The following is a 14,898-nucleotide window of genomic DNA, read 5'->3' as shown; positions in this document are numbered from 1 at the left end:
GCGTGGTCTCGCACCTCTGTCTCCTCATTGGCTCACTGACCTGTGTCAGCCAATCAGGAGGGAGAGACCCAGACAGCCGATGCGCTCATGCAACACGGCTGGATCAATATGGGGCTCAGATAAGTATTAGGGGGCTGCTGCACACTGAAGGTTTTTTTTTTATCTTAATGCACCTTCTGCCAAAATGGAAAAAAAAAGTTTTAATTGTACTGCAATAATGAAGTGGAAAATGGAAATGAATTGGTAAATTACACAATAAATTCAATTTTGTGTGGTCAAATCAGACATTTAGTCATAAGATGTATATTCCACCAACACACCCAGTACTGATACTGAATATATTGAGGTCAGTTTCTCTTAGTTAATCTTTTAGGCTCTTTCTATGTTTCCCTGGACATTTTGTACAAATTTTAAGGCAAATTTTAAGGGTCTAATGAAGTAATAAAGCAATCTCAGTGTGCACCATCAACAGTCAAATAAAAAAACTTGATTTTCCATACTATTTTAAATATTCAAAGTTGCTGAGACAATGGCGCATTTATATAAATGGGCGAACCTTGTGATGTGATCCTTTTTAGAGAGTAGGTGTTGCAAATCACAAGATAAGCTAAGAAATAGTTCCCTTGTTTATTTAGTGCTAAAATGTTACTTATTCTGTCTTTTTAAATAGAGATATTTAACTGGAACAATTAAATCATTAAAACCACATGATAACGGGCTCCAGGCAAATCGGGCAAGGCCAATGAATGTGGTTTTTGTTAACATTTAGTGCATATAGATTGCTATCTCACAAAGCCTCCCATGTTTTTAAAAGATTTTACTCTTAACACATTGTCATAAATTGGAAATTGGTGAAACATTCATAAGCCAAAGGCTGCCATGTCCCTTAACTGAGTTACAAAGAAAAATGTCTCCCATGGACTTTAATCCAGCAAAACCAACAGTGTATGTAAAAGAAAAAGCATTTAATGTACAAATGTATAAAAATGTATAAAAAAATCAATAAAATCAAGTTGTCATATACACTCTGGTATATTCACAACCAGTGTACCCCTAAGTTCTGGGCTACAGTGAATCAATACATGAAAAACATCCTCAAAGCATCTTTTGCCACAGTTACCCAATACGTTTTGATTAATATATAATCAGGGGGTAGTAGAAGCACCTGCATAAAAGAAAAAAAAATGAAAAACATACAAGAATATGCATTATATAATTAGTTACATAAATGTATATGACTCGCACACATCACCGGAGTGAGGAATAAAAGTCGTTCAAGCTTCACCTTAAAGTGCAAGCCTACTTTCATGGAGAAAAAAAAATAGAGCAAATAAAGAAAAAACATTAGTGTATTCAATTGCGACACAAGTCATATTGTAATTGAGTGTTATTAAAAATTACCTTTCATTTTCCATCTGCAGCTCTGTAATTTTTCTGAAAATGAAATGCAATATGGCTACCTAAAGGTGTTCTGTACACAATGTGTACAGAACGCCCCGCAGATATATAATTTTCTGCTTGTGTGATTGGCTCACTATTTTTCCCAGAAGTTTTCCCCAAGATACAAGTTAAATTTCAGGCATCCATGCAATACACATTTCATTTGGGGTGAGATAGATACAATAGAAAATCACATCTAAAGGGATGCAGGCCCAGAAGCTTTCCTCATTAGAGCCCTGCAGGTGCACAGCTGATTGATAATCATGAAACAACTCCCATTACACTCACTTTCTCACAGGGATACAGACAAACACACAGGGATTTCTTTAAAATAACAAAAGGTAGGAACCTGCAACAAACTTTGTTAAAATTCTTGTAATGTACATGGATCACCCAGAGGGGAATGTGTTTTTTCCAAACAAAAGTGGAGTTACGTTTTAAGGGGTTGGGTCACACTGATGCGAATCTGATATGATCCAAAATAGATAGATTCGTATGCTATCTGAAAATATATTGTTTTCTATGAAAGCCATTCACATCAGTGCGGTAAAAAAAAAAAAAGGGTCCTGTGCGAGTTTGCTGTGGTGCAAATTGAATGTCCAGTCCCCTCAGAAATTGCAATACATTTGCACTTTTCAAAACGCAAATTGCACTGTGAAATCACATCCATTCGTACTGTATCAGTGTGAACCGCACCTAAAGGATCCCAAGACCCAAAAGAGCCCGACATCAAATCCCACAAGAGGCCAGGATGGCTCCCCACGGTCAGCTAAAGCAAGCCAACATTCACAACAAGGTCAAAGTGAAAACAAAAGGGGAAATGTTATAGTATATACAGGTTGCCAGACTTCTATAACAATTATTCTCAAAATGACAAAAAAAATAAATAAATATGAAAATCTTAGATGACAGGATACAGCAAGGAGATAAATATGAACTTCACAGTTTCAAGATAAAATATAATTAAAATAAAGAATCTAAAAAAAATATATAACCTTATAATATAAATGTAAAAATATCCATAAATTAAAAACATATAGTGAGATACCAACCAAAATGATCATTGATGGCATCAAAAATAGGTGTGAATAGATGTCAAAATTACAACTGGAAACACCAATCTTAGTAATGTCCCAAAACAAACGAGGACACTCTAGAAAGTTTTTAAAAAGGGCAGAAACATAAACTCACAAATCATATGCAAGGGTGGGCACAACATTCCTGATCCTGGCAAGGAGGCAAACGGTACTAGCATGGCACCTCCTAACATATTTATAATGACTCAATTAGTCAAGGGATGTGCGTAACAAGGGCTGGTCGAGAGTGTGATGAGCCACGCCAAATTCCCAGCTCCCTAGGAGTCCTTGTGGTGTGTACACCTCCCCCACCAGCCCATAGGGATAGGGATGCCACACTGCTGCCAACGGCAAGCATGATGATACAGCATCATGACATCATGCGCATGCATGAGAAGGTCCATGGTCGACATGTACCAAGAACTCACCAGCAGCACAGACATACACCAGCCCACAATAACCAGCCAGGCGGGGCAACAAAATGCCCACCCTGATCAGAAGTACGGAGCAGGGCAAAACAGGGGACACACGAGGTGGATTAAAACCGCTAAAACTGCCCTCTGTGTCCACTCTGGGTGGGGGGGGGGGGGGGACACTTTTTGTTTCTCCACTTTTTTTGTGTCGTACCAACACAAACAAAAGAAATATACATGAGAATATTTTTCAGAAATAAAAAACTGATAATTGGTATGTGCGTATTCGTATTCATATATGTATTCACCCCCTTTCTTATGCAGCCCATAAAAAGCTCTGGTGAAACCAATTACCTTCAGAAGTCACATAATTAGTGAAATGATGTCCACCTGTATGGAATCTAAATGTCACATGATCTGCCATTACATATACACACCTTTTTGAAAGGCCGCTGAAGCTGCAACACCTAAGAAAGAGGTACCACTTACCAAACACTGCCATGAAGACCAAGGAACTCTCCAAATAAGTAAGGAACAATGTTGTTGAGAAGTACAAGTCAGGGTTAGGTTATAAAAAAAAATCTTTGATCCCTAGGAGCCAAATTGAAAGAACATGGCACAACAGCAAACCTGCCAAGAGACGGCTGCACACCAAAACTCACGGACCAAGCAAGGAGGGCATTAATCAGAGAGGCAGCACAGAGACCTAAGGTAACCCTGAAGGAGCTGCAGAGTTCCACAGCAGAGACTGGAGTATCTGTACATAGGAGGACAATAAGTTGTACGCTCCGTAGAGTTGGGCTTTATGGCAGAGTGGCCAGAAGAAGACCACTACTTCCAGGAAAAAACAAAATGGCACGTTTTGAGTTTGCGAAAAGGCATGTGGGAGACTCCCAAAATGTATGGAGGTAGGTGCTCTGGTCTGATGAGACTAAAATTTAGCTTTCTGGCCATCAAAGTAATCGCTATGTTTGGCGCAAGCCCAACACATCACATAGCCCAAAGAACACCATCCCAACAGTGAAACTTGGTGATGGCAGCATCATGCTGTGGGGATGTTTTTCAGCAGTCTGGACTGGGAAACTGGTCAGAGTTGAGGGAAAAATGGATGGTGCTAAATACATGGATATTCTTGAGAAAAACTTGTAGCACTCTGTGTGTGATTTGAGCCTAGGACGGAGATTCACCTTCCACCAGGACAATGACTGCAAACACATTGCTAAAACAACACTTGAGTGGTTTAAGGGGAAACATGTAAATGTGTTGGAATGGCCTTGTCAAAGCCCAGACCTCAATCCAATAGAAAATCTGTGGTCAGACCTAAATATTACTGTTCACAAGTGCAAACCATCCAACTTGAAGGAGCTGGAGCAGTTTTGTAAAGAGGAATGGGCAAAAATCCCAGTGGTCAGATGTGTCAAGCGTAGAGACTTATCCAAAGTGACTTGGAGCTGTGATAGCTGCAAAAGGCGGCTCTACAAAGTATTGACTTTAGGGGGGGAACAGTTATGCACATTGACTTTTTCTGTTATTTTGTCCTATTTGTTTTTTTGTCCTATTTGTTGTTTACTTCACAAGAAAAAACAAAATAAAAAAAAAACACCCTCAAAGTCGTGGGCATGTTCTGTAAATTAAATGATGGAAATCCTCAAACAATCCATGTTAATTCCAGGCTGTGATGCAACAAAACACGAAAAATACCAAGGAGGGGTGAATATTTTTGCAAGGCACTGTAAGATCTATTTCTAGGTAAGGGAAGTGGTTCTCGCAGACTGTGAGAAAGGATGGGAGGTAAAGTAAAAGGGTACAGGTACAATAGGCTTTTGTCAAAGCCAGGGAGTAGGAAATGTGTAATCCAGGGTTGCCAGATCATTAGGTATTTGTCCATTTTTTTCATTTTTCTCATGGATCATTATTTGGGTAATTCAAAATCTAGTTTCAACAGTTGAAAGGGTGGCTGTTTTCCAGGCTGTAGATTGTTGCTTCTGTAAGAACATGTAGCATCAGTTTAAGTTCGGTTTTGTGGAGGTTGGTGGGATGTTAGGTTAACACCCAAAATTTTTCAACCATTGAACAGGTCCATCAAATATGGACGAAGTTCTTTTCTGAGCACAGCTTTTGAAGCGCAAGGAAGAATACCCAGGCACATGTCTGGATATTTTAGCCAGTAAAAAGCGTTAGAACTTTATAATTAGTCTCAAGAGCCTGCACACTCCATTTAAAAATTTTTTATATTACATGCCACAGACATATAAATCTTCTTATCTCAAGTGCCTTCTGGCAGCAGTTGTAGGTGTCGGGGAAATAACTCTATCAGTATTAACTAGGACTTGAGCCTTGTTATCTTTTATGAATGTTTACTCTAAAAATACATTGCAGGTGATCATTTCCTTATCATTAACTGCTTCAGCCCCGAAAGATTCTACCCCCTTCCTGACCAGAGCACTTTTTGCAATTCGTCACTGCGTCGCTTTAACTTACAATTGTGCGGTTGTGCAACGTTGCACCCAAACAAAATTTACTTTTTTATCCACAAATAGAGCTTTCTTTTGGTAGTATTTGATCACCTCTGTGGTTTTTATTTTTTGCGCTATAAACAAAAAAAAGCGTCAATTTTGAATAAAACACATTTTTTACTTTTTGCTACAATAAATATCCCCCAAAAATGTATAAAAAAAGCAATTTTTTTCCCTCAGTTTAGGGTGATATGTATTCTTCTACATATTTTTGGTAAAAAAATCGCAATAAGCATATATTGATTGGTTTGCGCAAAACTTATATACAAAATAGGGGATAGATTTATAGTATTTTTATGATTAATTTTTTTTTTTACTAGTAATGGCGCCGATCTGCGAATTTTATTGTGACTGCCACATTATGGCTGACATGTCAGACAATTTTGCCACATTTTTGGGACCATTGGCATTAATACAGTGATCAGTGCAATTAAAAATGCATTGATTACTGTAAAAATGTCACTGGCAGTGAAGAGGTTAACACTAGGGGGTAGTGAAGGGGTTAAGTGTGTCCTAGTTTGTGTTCTAACTGAATGGGAATGGAGACTGTGCAGAGGAGATAACAGATCATCTGTTCATACCACCGGGCACTCGCAGCGACTGGGGGGGGGGGGCAAGCGCACCCCTAGTGGCCACAAGGCGAAGCAACGTTACATAACGTTGTTTCTTCCAGCTGAGCCGTTCTGTTTGGCATGTGGTTAATTGGTGAATTACATAATATTCAACAAGGGATATGTGATGACAACTTCAGAGGTAAAAACTTCTGTTTTAGTCCTTTAGAAAACCAGTGCCCATATGAGTGAACAATGGGTAAAGGATTGCAAAAAATTGTCACAATTAAGACCCAGTGCAGATCGGGTGAGCATCGCTGTATCTGTGGATTGTGGATTACAACGCATTTTTATTCTTTAGCTGGCGATACATTGGTAGTTTTTTTTTTTTTTTTTTTTTTTTTTTGTGAAAAATGTCAGTACATTTGACAATAACTTGATCTCTAATGAATGTCATTTAAAAGTTCTTCAAAATGTAATTTGCTTTTAGCATTCGAGTTTGGAGTGAATGGAATTTACCAAATAAAGACCACGTTTCACTGTTAGAATTTATATTGTCTGAGAAAAATTATCCATCCTGCTCCTTCGATTTTATTTATCACTATGGTCAAATTCGGTAATTGATTTGACCCTATTAACATCAAACTAAATTTCAACTAATTTTTTTTAATGAACCTTTAACTGGTATATGGCTAGCTTTAGAAAACAATTGGTCTGCTGGTATATGACTGTGCTTACAGACACAAGGGGCTTCTTTTTCATTCTGTTTTCCAACATCAGTGGAAATGCTGTTATCTCAAATAGGCTTAATTACACATTGTCATAAAATACTAAGCCAGAGTTTGATCTGTGTAAAAAAAAAAAAAAAGTTGATCCTAGCAGAAGGGGGCTGCTAAGATGCCAAATGTTGTGTCTATACAAGCTCCAGTAATGTAAATCCAGCCATGTCCCTTCCTTCTATCCATAGCATAGACATTAAAAAGGGGTTGTAAAGGTTTTTATTTTTTGTTTGTTTTTTAAATAACGTCAAACTTACCTCCTCTTGTGCAAGGGTTTTGCACAGAGTGGCCCAGATCCTCCTCTTCTGGGGTCCCTCAGTTGCACTCCTGGCTCCTCCTCTTCTCGAGTGCCCCCATGAGAACTGCATTTCATGGGGGCACTCATGCGGGCGCGCTCACAAATCCTGCTGCTGTGTCCATTGACAGAGACAGCAGGACTCCCACGGATCCCCTGTTACTGAATTTGATTGACAGCAGCGGGAGCCATTGAGGACCCGAGACAGCTGGATCTGCTGTGCTTGTCCCCATTGCTGGAACGATCGGGCTCAATTAAGTAAAAGGGGGGGGGTCTGGGGGTGGGGGTGGGGTGCTGCACTACAGAAAGTTTTTCACCTTAATGCATAGAATGCATTAAGGTAAAAAACCTCTAGGGTTTTCAGTTCCTTTAACACTTGGGTTAACCAAGCATCCATGTGTATGCTTCAGGCTACATCCACAGACATTTGGAATCATGCCTACATTTCTGTCTTTCTCCGATTGTCTGCAAGCCTCCTAATATTTCAAGCATGGGCAGATTAACGTACCCGTTTAGAGCCAGTCAGGCAGAAGTAAACACCAAAGCCTTGATCGCACAGGTGTTCAAAAAGGTTTCTCAGAACATGATTGTGATGCCTGTTTAGTGCCTCTTTTTTTTTTATCCAACAAAGATTTTTATTAAAGATACATCAACATACAATGCCGATTAGTACATTTCAGTGTAAAGCCCAGCAGAAACACACCCGCCACTAATGACAATTTTAGCAAACCAGTAAGACTGTTAATACAGTAAACAAGACATCTTGCCTAAACAGGGGACCAAGCAACAGTAAATTTTGCACCATACACAGACAAACCATCCCCACCTGAGTACTCTGTCAATAGACCCTGCAGAGATACATAAAACTAGCCAGCATTGAGCCCAAGTAGCCTATCCATGCTCAAATCCACCAGAGAAACCCCCAGAACATCCAACCACGGTGCCAATACCCTCTCAGATTTATGCTCATTTCCCCTATGTTAGTATATAAGCTTTTCCATTCTTAACAGTTCACCAATATTCTTGACCCACTCCCTCATGGTAGGGGGGACCTCTGACTTCCAATATTCCATGATCATTTTGCGTGTCTCGAACAAAGCTCTAAGGATAGCCCCTGTGGTATACACCTCCCAGTCATTCTGATCCAATATACCCAATAAGCAGACCTTTGGGTCTTTGGGAAGGACCACCAGAAAGACACAGTTGATCCTATGTACCACTCCTGCACAGTAGGAATTAAGTTTTGGGCGCCACCACAAAAGGTGTATGTGGTCACCATAGTCCTGCTAACACCTTGTACAAATAAAGTCTGTTCTTAGGCCCATCAAGTGGAGCCTGAGAGGAGTAAAATACACCCTTTGAAGAATATACAGTTGCGTTAACTTTCGCAATACATTTAAAGAGCACGTGACCACAGCCTGAAAGGCTTCCTCCCATTTTTCACCTTCCAGATGGCCAACATCTCATTCCCAATGATCCATCACTCAAGGAATGCCGACTCAGGTAGGACTGTGAAAGCATGGCATAACCTTGTGAAATAAATCCTTTGGAGGATTCAACATCCCTAATGAGACTGAACAACGGAGTGGGTGACGAGTGCCATTCAGAGGATTTACTCTGTGCCTTAACTGCATGCTGCAGCGGCATATAATAAAAGTGCATACATAATGGTACATTGAACTTATTCTGCAATGCCGGGGTGGGATCTGATCCTAATCGCCAAAGGCTCTATTGCCAATGCAAACAGGAGGGGTAATGGAGCACATCCCTGTCTAGTACCACTCCTCAGAGCAAAAGTGTGAGGTATTTTCCCAAATGCCCTAATCACAGCCTGTGGTTCAGCATAAAGTAGGCCTACCCACAAAATATAGTGTGGACCAAACCCAAAGCGTTCTAGTCCCGCCCATATGTATGCCCAATCAATGCTATCAAAAGCCTTTGTGGCGTTTAAGGTTTTCAATGGCTTGTTGCCAACATTGTCAACTGTGGACTGTATGTTAAGGAAAAGCCTTCTCAAATGAGTCGCAGTTGACTTGTTCGGCATGAAACCAGCTTGGTCAGAGTGCACAAGTGACACAATAGTCTCATTCAGTCGGATCGCCAACACCTTTGCAAGAATCTTACCTCTCCCCAACTTTGATACGGCTCCATACTCATCAGTGTTCAATGAAAAGTTTCCTTATGGCACTCCAAATATTGCTTGCAATTGGGGAGATGTAATAAAGCTGGTGCAGCTCTGCATAATAACCAATCTTCTTCTAACTTCAGCTTGCTCAATTAAGGCTTGACAATAACACCAAAAAGCTGATTGGTTACTATGCACCAGATTCTATGTGCACCAATTTTAGTAAATCTCCCCCCAATTTCTTACCATGTCATTGCAGGCTCATTGATTTTTCATAAACATTTTTGTGCTGCTAGTGTCTGTGTAAATAAGGTCCAAAACAACCAGGGAAAATGCGCTTAGTGAAGAAAAGATTGGTATCCACAGGTGTAAGAAAAAAAAAAAAAATACTGCTTGCGTCTTTCTGGATTCTTTCAGCAAAATGTTTCTTCTTGATGGTTGTTTCTTACACCCCCCCCCAGACTGGAAACAGAACTCCTTTTTAATTTTTCTAAACTCGAGCAAAGGGGTGGGGGATAGCTGTAGAAGAAGAAATCTGTTTCTTGGGAGCAACTGCTACTCCTTCCCTCCAGTCTGTACTTCCTAAGCATTTAGGTGGCCTTTACAGCACCAATGAGAGGTGTGTTTAAAGTTCATTAAGGGTCCATGCAGGCACAGACGATAGCAGTGTATCCACGTGCATGCCGGTGTCTGCTGTGGGTTCCCTGCTCTGTGTCTTTATGGCAGCTCCTTTCAACAATATAGATAAGTGGAGCATGTCACTTGTACCATTTAGCTGCCTGGAAAGTACAGAAAGGAGAACTGTATTTTCCAGACTCAGATCATTGTTTATTTTGAGCTCTTTTCTAGCTTCAGTGCGGAAACTTTTTGGTCACAGTACATATGAAGGATAAGACACATAGGTGTTATGGTAGACAAGCCCACACTAGCATGGAGGAAAGCAAGCAATGTCCCAAAGTGTAAATCTACCCTTACTTCTAGAATTAGCATGTATTTTCATGATAAAAAATCACATCCAGGCTAAAAGTAAGGTTGTTACTGCAAACCGAAATAGATCATACATTTACATATGTGTCTTTTTTTTCAGCTTTGCTACCTTAAGAATTTATCAACATGGCTTAGTACTGTTCGATCTCCAAAATCGTGATGAGCCGAAGGAGAATGAATCTGTTCATGAAGTATGTATATAATGTCCTAAGATATTAGATGTGCACCACATGTTTGTAATCTGATCACTTCTCCCAAAAATGATAATTTGTGCCAAGATCACATTCATCCAAGGGAAGATTATCTCACTAAGCTGATGAATGCTGTATATACCGTAGCAATAACATACTGTCATTTTAAAAAGAAAAAATAACAAGTATTAAAAGCTGTCTTGTGACCTTGACTCTGTATTGGCCTTTCCTAACCTTTTTAACATGGAGGAACACTGGAAAAAATGTTTTTCGTCTCGGGGAACTCCTCCTAATTTACTCTGTTTGCCTCACTATACGTTATTTAGATGGCCAGTGAGAAGAATTGCCCTCATACAATAGCTAAAAAGATCATTGGTGTCGGTGGGAATGTATCTGTGAGTCATAATTTGCTCAATGAATCCCTAGAAACCTCTAGAGGAACCCTGGATGAGAAAGATTGCTTTTGGTTCTTGCTCTTCATGCACTATTAATACATATTTATTTTTCCACATTTTCATGGTGCTACCTGAATAGTTTGTCTCCATATACAGTATCTCTATAAAGGGCCCCCAACCTCCTTCCCATCTGGACTACCGAATACTCCTCTTCCTTGCCTGTGTTCCCTCACCCCTCCTTCCTATGTCAGAGTTGGCGACACTAACTGGTGCTTTTGAGTAAGAGGGAGCATGTGATAGTGCTTTGGCCTAGCAACCAATCTATAGCCCCAATCACTGTCACATGACTGAGGGAGTATTGTCACAGCTCATCTGTGCTTAATGACATCATTGTTTTAAGCATTAGTTGTGATAGAGGAAGGAACCATAAGAGAGTTTAAGGGGGTTAAAGTAGAAATAATGATGTATTGGACCAGGCAGGACCTTCAATGATGCAGATTTATTAACAACTGGGAATAAGTTAGACCATATTCAAAAGCATAGGGGCATGCGAGTGCAATTTATATAATTTTTCGAAATGCAAGAATATTAGGAACAATATAATTGGTTGCTAAGACCTATGTTACTGTAACTAACCATACATTTGTCACTTGTCTTGCAATCAGACAAACTTCTTAATTACCAGAATTCCTATGTTAAAAAATATTTGTAAAAGTTATTATCTATTCTTCCACCTAATTAAAACACCCTTATCTACAGTGAGTATGACACCCAACGTATTCAGCATTAAATCAAACTTTTTGTCATGATAAGACTTCTCCATCCCAAGGATAAAAAAAAAGGAAAAAAATAGGATTTTTATAATAGCTTACCTGTAAAATCTTTTTCTTCGAGTGCATCACGGGACACAGTGCCACAGTATTTACTGAATGGGTTATATAGGCACCACTAGGTGATGGACACTGGCACACCCTGGGCAAGAAATTTAGCCCCCTTTATAACCCCTCCCCTTATTGGGAGCGCTTCAGTTTTGTAGAAAAGTAATATACGTTTATTAGAAGAGGGGAGGGACCTCTGTGTCCCCTAATGTACTTGAAGAAAAGGATTTTTACAGGTAAGCTGTTATAAAAATCCTATTTTCTTTTTAGTACATCACGGAACACAGAGCCACAGTATTTACTGAATGGGATGTCCTAGAGCAATTACATCTGAGGGGAGGGAGACATAAACAAAAGTACAGTGTAATCAGACCTGAGGACCTTGTACCGCTGCCTGCAGCGCACTGCGCCCAAAGGCAATATCTTCATGCCTTCTCACATCCACTTGATGGAATCTGGTGAATGTATGGACTGAAGAACAAATTGCAACCTTGCAGATTTGAGCCATTGAGGCCTGGTGATGCACTGCCCATGAAGCACTAACAGCTCTGGTGGAGTGCACTTTGATTTGAAAAGATGGAACTTTCCTCTTCAAACCATCAGCTTGAATAATTACCTGCCAAATCCACTTAGCAATAGTAGATTTTGAAGCTGCCTGTCCTTTTTTAGGACCTTTAGGCAACAAAAACAAAACATCCATCTTGTCGCCTCCAAATAGGACTTTACTTCCGTAGAACAGGGTTCTGGAAAAAATGAAGGCAATATCCTGGTTTAGATGAAAACCCGAAACCACCTTCGGTAGAATGCTGGGATGAGGACGCAATACTACTCTATTCTTATGAATAATAAAATATGGCTCTTTCCAAGAAAGAGCTGCCAATTCTGATACCCTTCTTGCAGAAGAAATGGCTACCAGAAAAATTATCTCCCTTGTCAAAAGGACCAAGGGAATATGTTGTATCGGCTCAGAAGGCTGTTTCTGTAATGCCGACAGAACTAAATTCAAGTTCCAAGGGTTCAGGGGAGCTCTAACTGGTGGATTAAGTCGCGTTACCCCCTGTATAAAGCTTTGGATCAAAGAATGCCAAGCAAGCGGATGTTGAAACAATGCTGACAAGGCCGAGACCTGGCCATTAATGGTACTCAAGGCCAGCTTCACCTCTAACCCCATTTGCAGAAAAGCAAGGATACTCCCTATGACATACTTTTTGAGATGCCAACTCCTGGATTCACACCAGGAGACATTAATCAATGTAGAAATTACTGAACCTGAAAGCCCACGATTCTTCAGAATGTCAGGTAGGATGGAACACTGGTCCCGGCGATAGCGGGTCCGGATGTGGTGGTAGGGTCCATGGGGGCCCTACCGCCATCTTTACCATTTCTGCATACCAAGATCTTCTGGGCCACGCTGGTGCCACCAGAAGCACAGACTTCTTTTCCTGCTTGATCCTGCAGCAAAATAGGAGGGAATGCATAAATCAGTGAGGACTGATCCCACGGAGTCACCAACGCATCTGTCTCGCATGCAAGTGGATCCCTTGTTCTTGACACAAAGTTGTCAATCTTGTTGTTGAACCTGAATGCAAACAGATCTACGTCCAGGATCCCCCATCTTTGGCATATAGCCAGGAAAATGTTGGGGTGAAGAGACCATTCCCCTGGGAACAACTGCTGGTGACATAAGTAGTCCGCCTGCCAGTTCTCTACCCCTCGAATGAAGATTGCCGATATGCACGGCACATGCTTTTCTGCCCAGATTAGGATCTGGTTTACCTCCCCCTGGGCTGCACGACTCCTGGTGCCCTCTTGGTGATTGATATAAGCCACTGCTATGGCATTGTCGGAATTGGATCCTGACAGGACAACATTGCAACCTAAATGTCCAGGCCTTTAGGGCTAGGTATGCTGCCCGAATCTCCAGAATGTTGGTGGGTAAGTTCCTCTCGGTTTTGGAGCATTTCCCTTGCACAGTCTCTTCCAGAACTGTTCCCCAACCCAACAGGCTGGCATCTGTTGTTACCACCTTCCAGGTAACTGGTAAAAACAATTTCCCTTTCTGCAGATTCTCGGGTACCAACCACCAACTGAGGCTCTGATGCACTATTGGCGACAAGTGCATTGGAAAATCTAGTGCCTGGACTTTCTTGTTCCAGGCAGACAAGATACTGTTTTGCAGCAGTCTCAAATGAAACTGAGCATAGGGAACCCCTTTGAATTAAGCCACCATCTTTCCCAACAACCTCATTCAAAGGCGAACAGAAGAACCCTTCTTTGCCCTGACTACCTGAACCAGCTCCTTTATGGTGCTGATTTTTGCCTGGGGTAAAAACACCCTCTTCTGGGTTGTATCTATATCTATAACCAGACCCAAGTACTCTAGACTTCTTACTGGTTTTAAAGAAGACTATCTGGTATTCCAGATAGTTGACTGTGGTGACCAAGCTTTGGTCTAAGCGGGCTACTGACCGGCCTATTAAGAGAAGGTCACCTATAATCGTTATACCCTGGGCCCTTAATCTGGCCAGAGGAGCACCAGAGGTGCAGTAGCTAGACCGCAAGGTAGAGCTACAAACTGAAAATTACATTTTTCCACTTTGACACGCAGAAATTTCTGATGAGCGAGGAAAATAGTTTCATGCAGGTATGCATTCTTGATGTCCCTTGATGCCAGAAATTCTCCTCCTTGTAGAATGGAGACCGATAAGATTGATTCCATGCGAAAAGATCAAATTTTTAGGAACCGTTTTAAATCTTTGAGTTCCAGGATGGGTCTGACATCTCCATTTGGCTTTGGCACCGTGAAAAGGTTTGAATAAAACCCCAACCCCTGCTCTTCCATGGGAACCACCATGATTACTTTTTGTGACAAAAGTCGCTCCAATGCTTGAAAGAGAAACGTCTTTTTCTCTGGATCTTTGGGAACATTTGATCTGAGGAAACGAGGAGACTGGAATTCTCGGAACTCTAGTTTGTAACTTAGAGTTATTGTAAGAAGCCATGGAGCCGGAGCTTCTTACATGGCATTTCGGCTGACCAATTTTTCAACCACAAGATTCTATGCATATGCACCAACCTAAGCATAAGGCGAGAGGTCTGAAGGATAGAATCTCTCATTGCGTCAACTGGAAAACACAAAGCCGCTGGCAGGTTGGCTAACTCCCGTGCTTGCTGTTCAGGAAAAACCTTGAGCACCTGCTTCAAGTTATCTCTCAAGGATTGACATATCCCAATTGCCGCCACTGCAGGTGG

General features: G+C 40.9%; 1 protein-coding gene across 1 annotated transcript in view; it reads left to right on the top strand.

Annotated features, from left to right (window-relative positions):
* SMS (spermine synthase) overlaps positions 1–14,898 on the top strand; it is a 294,657-nt gene that overhangs the window by 130,746 nt on the left and 149,013 nt on the right. Inside the window, exon 3 of the mRNA XM_077480709.1 lies at positions 10,283–10,373. Within this exon, the coding sequence (XP_077336835.1) occupies positions 10,283–10,373 (91 nt within the window). The remainder of the gene's footprint in view (positions 1–10,282; positions 10,374–14,898) is intronic.

Source organism: Lithobates pipiens, unplaced genomic scaffold (assembly GCF_037356315.1).
Source record: "Lithobates pipiens isolate NorthernLeopardFrog02 unplaced genomic scaffold, aLitPip1_a1.2 Scaffold_16, whole genome shotgun sequence".
NCBI classification, from domain to species: Eukaryota; Metazoa; Chordata; class Amphibia; order Anura; family Ranidae; genus Lithobates; species Lithobates pipiens.
This window is presented reverse-complemented; position numbering and strand designations above follow the sequence as displayed.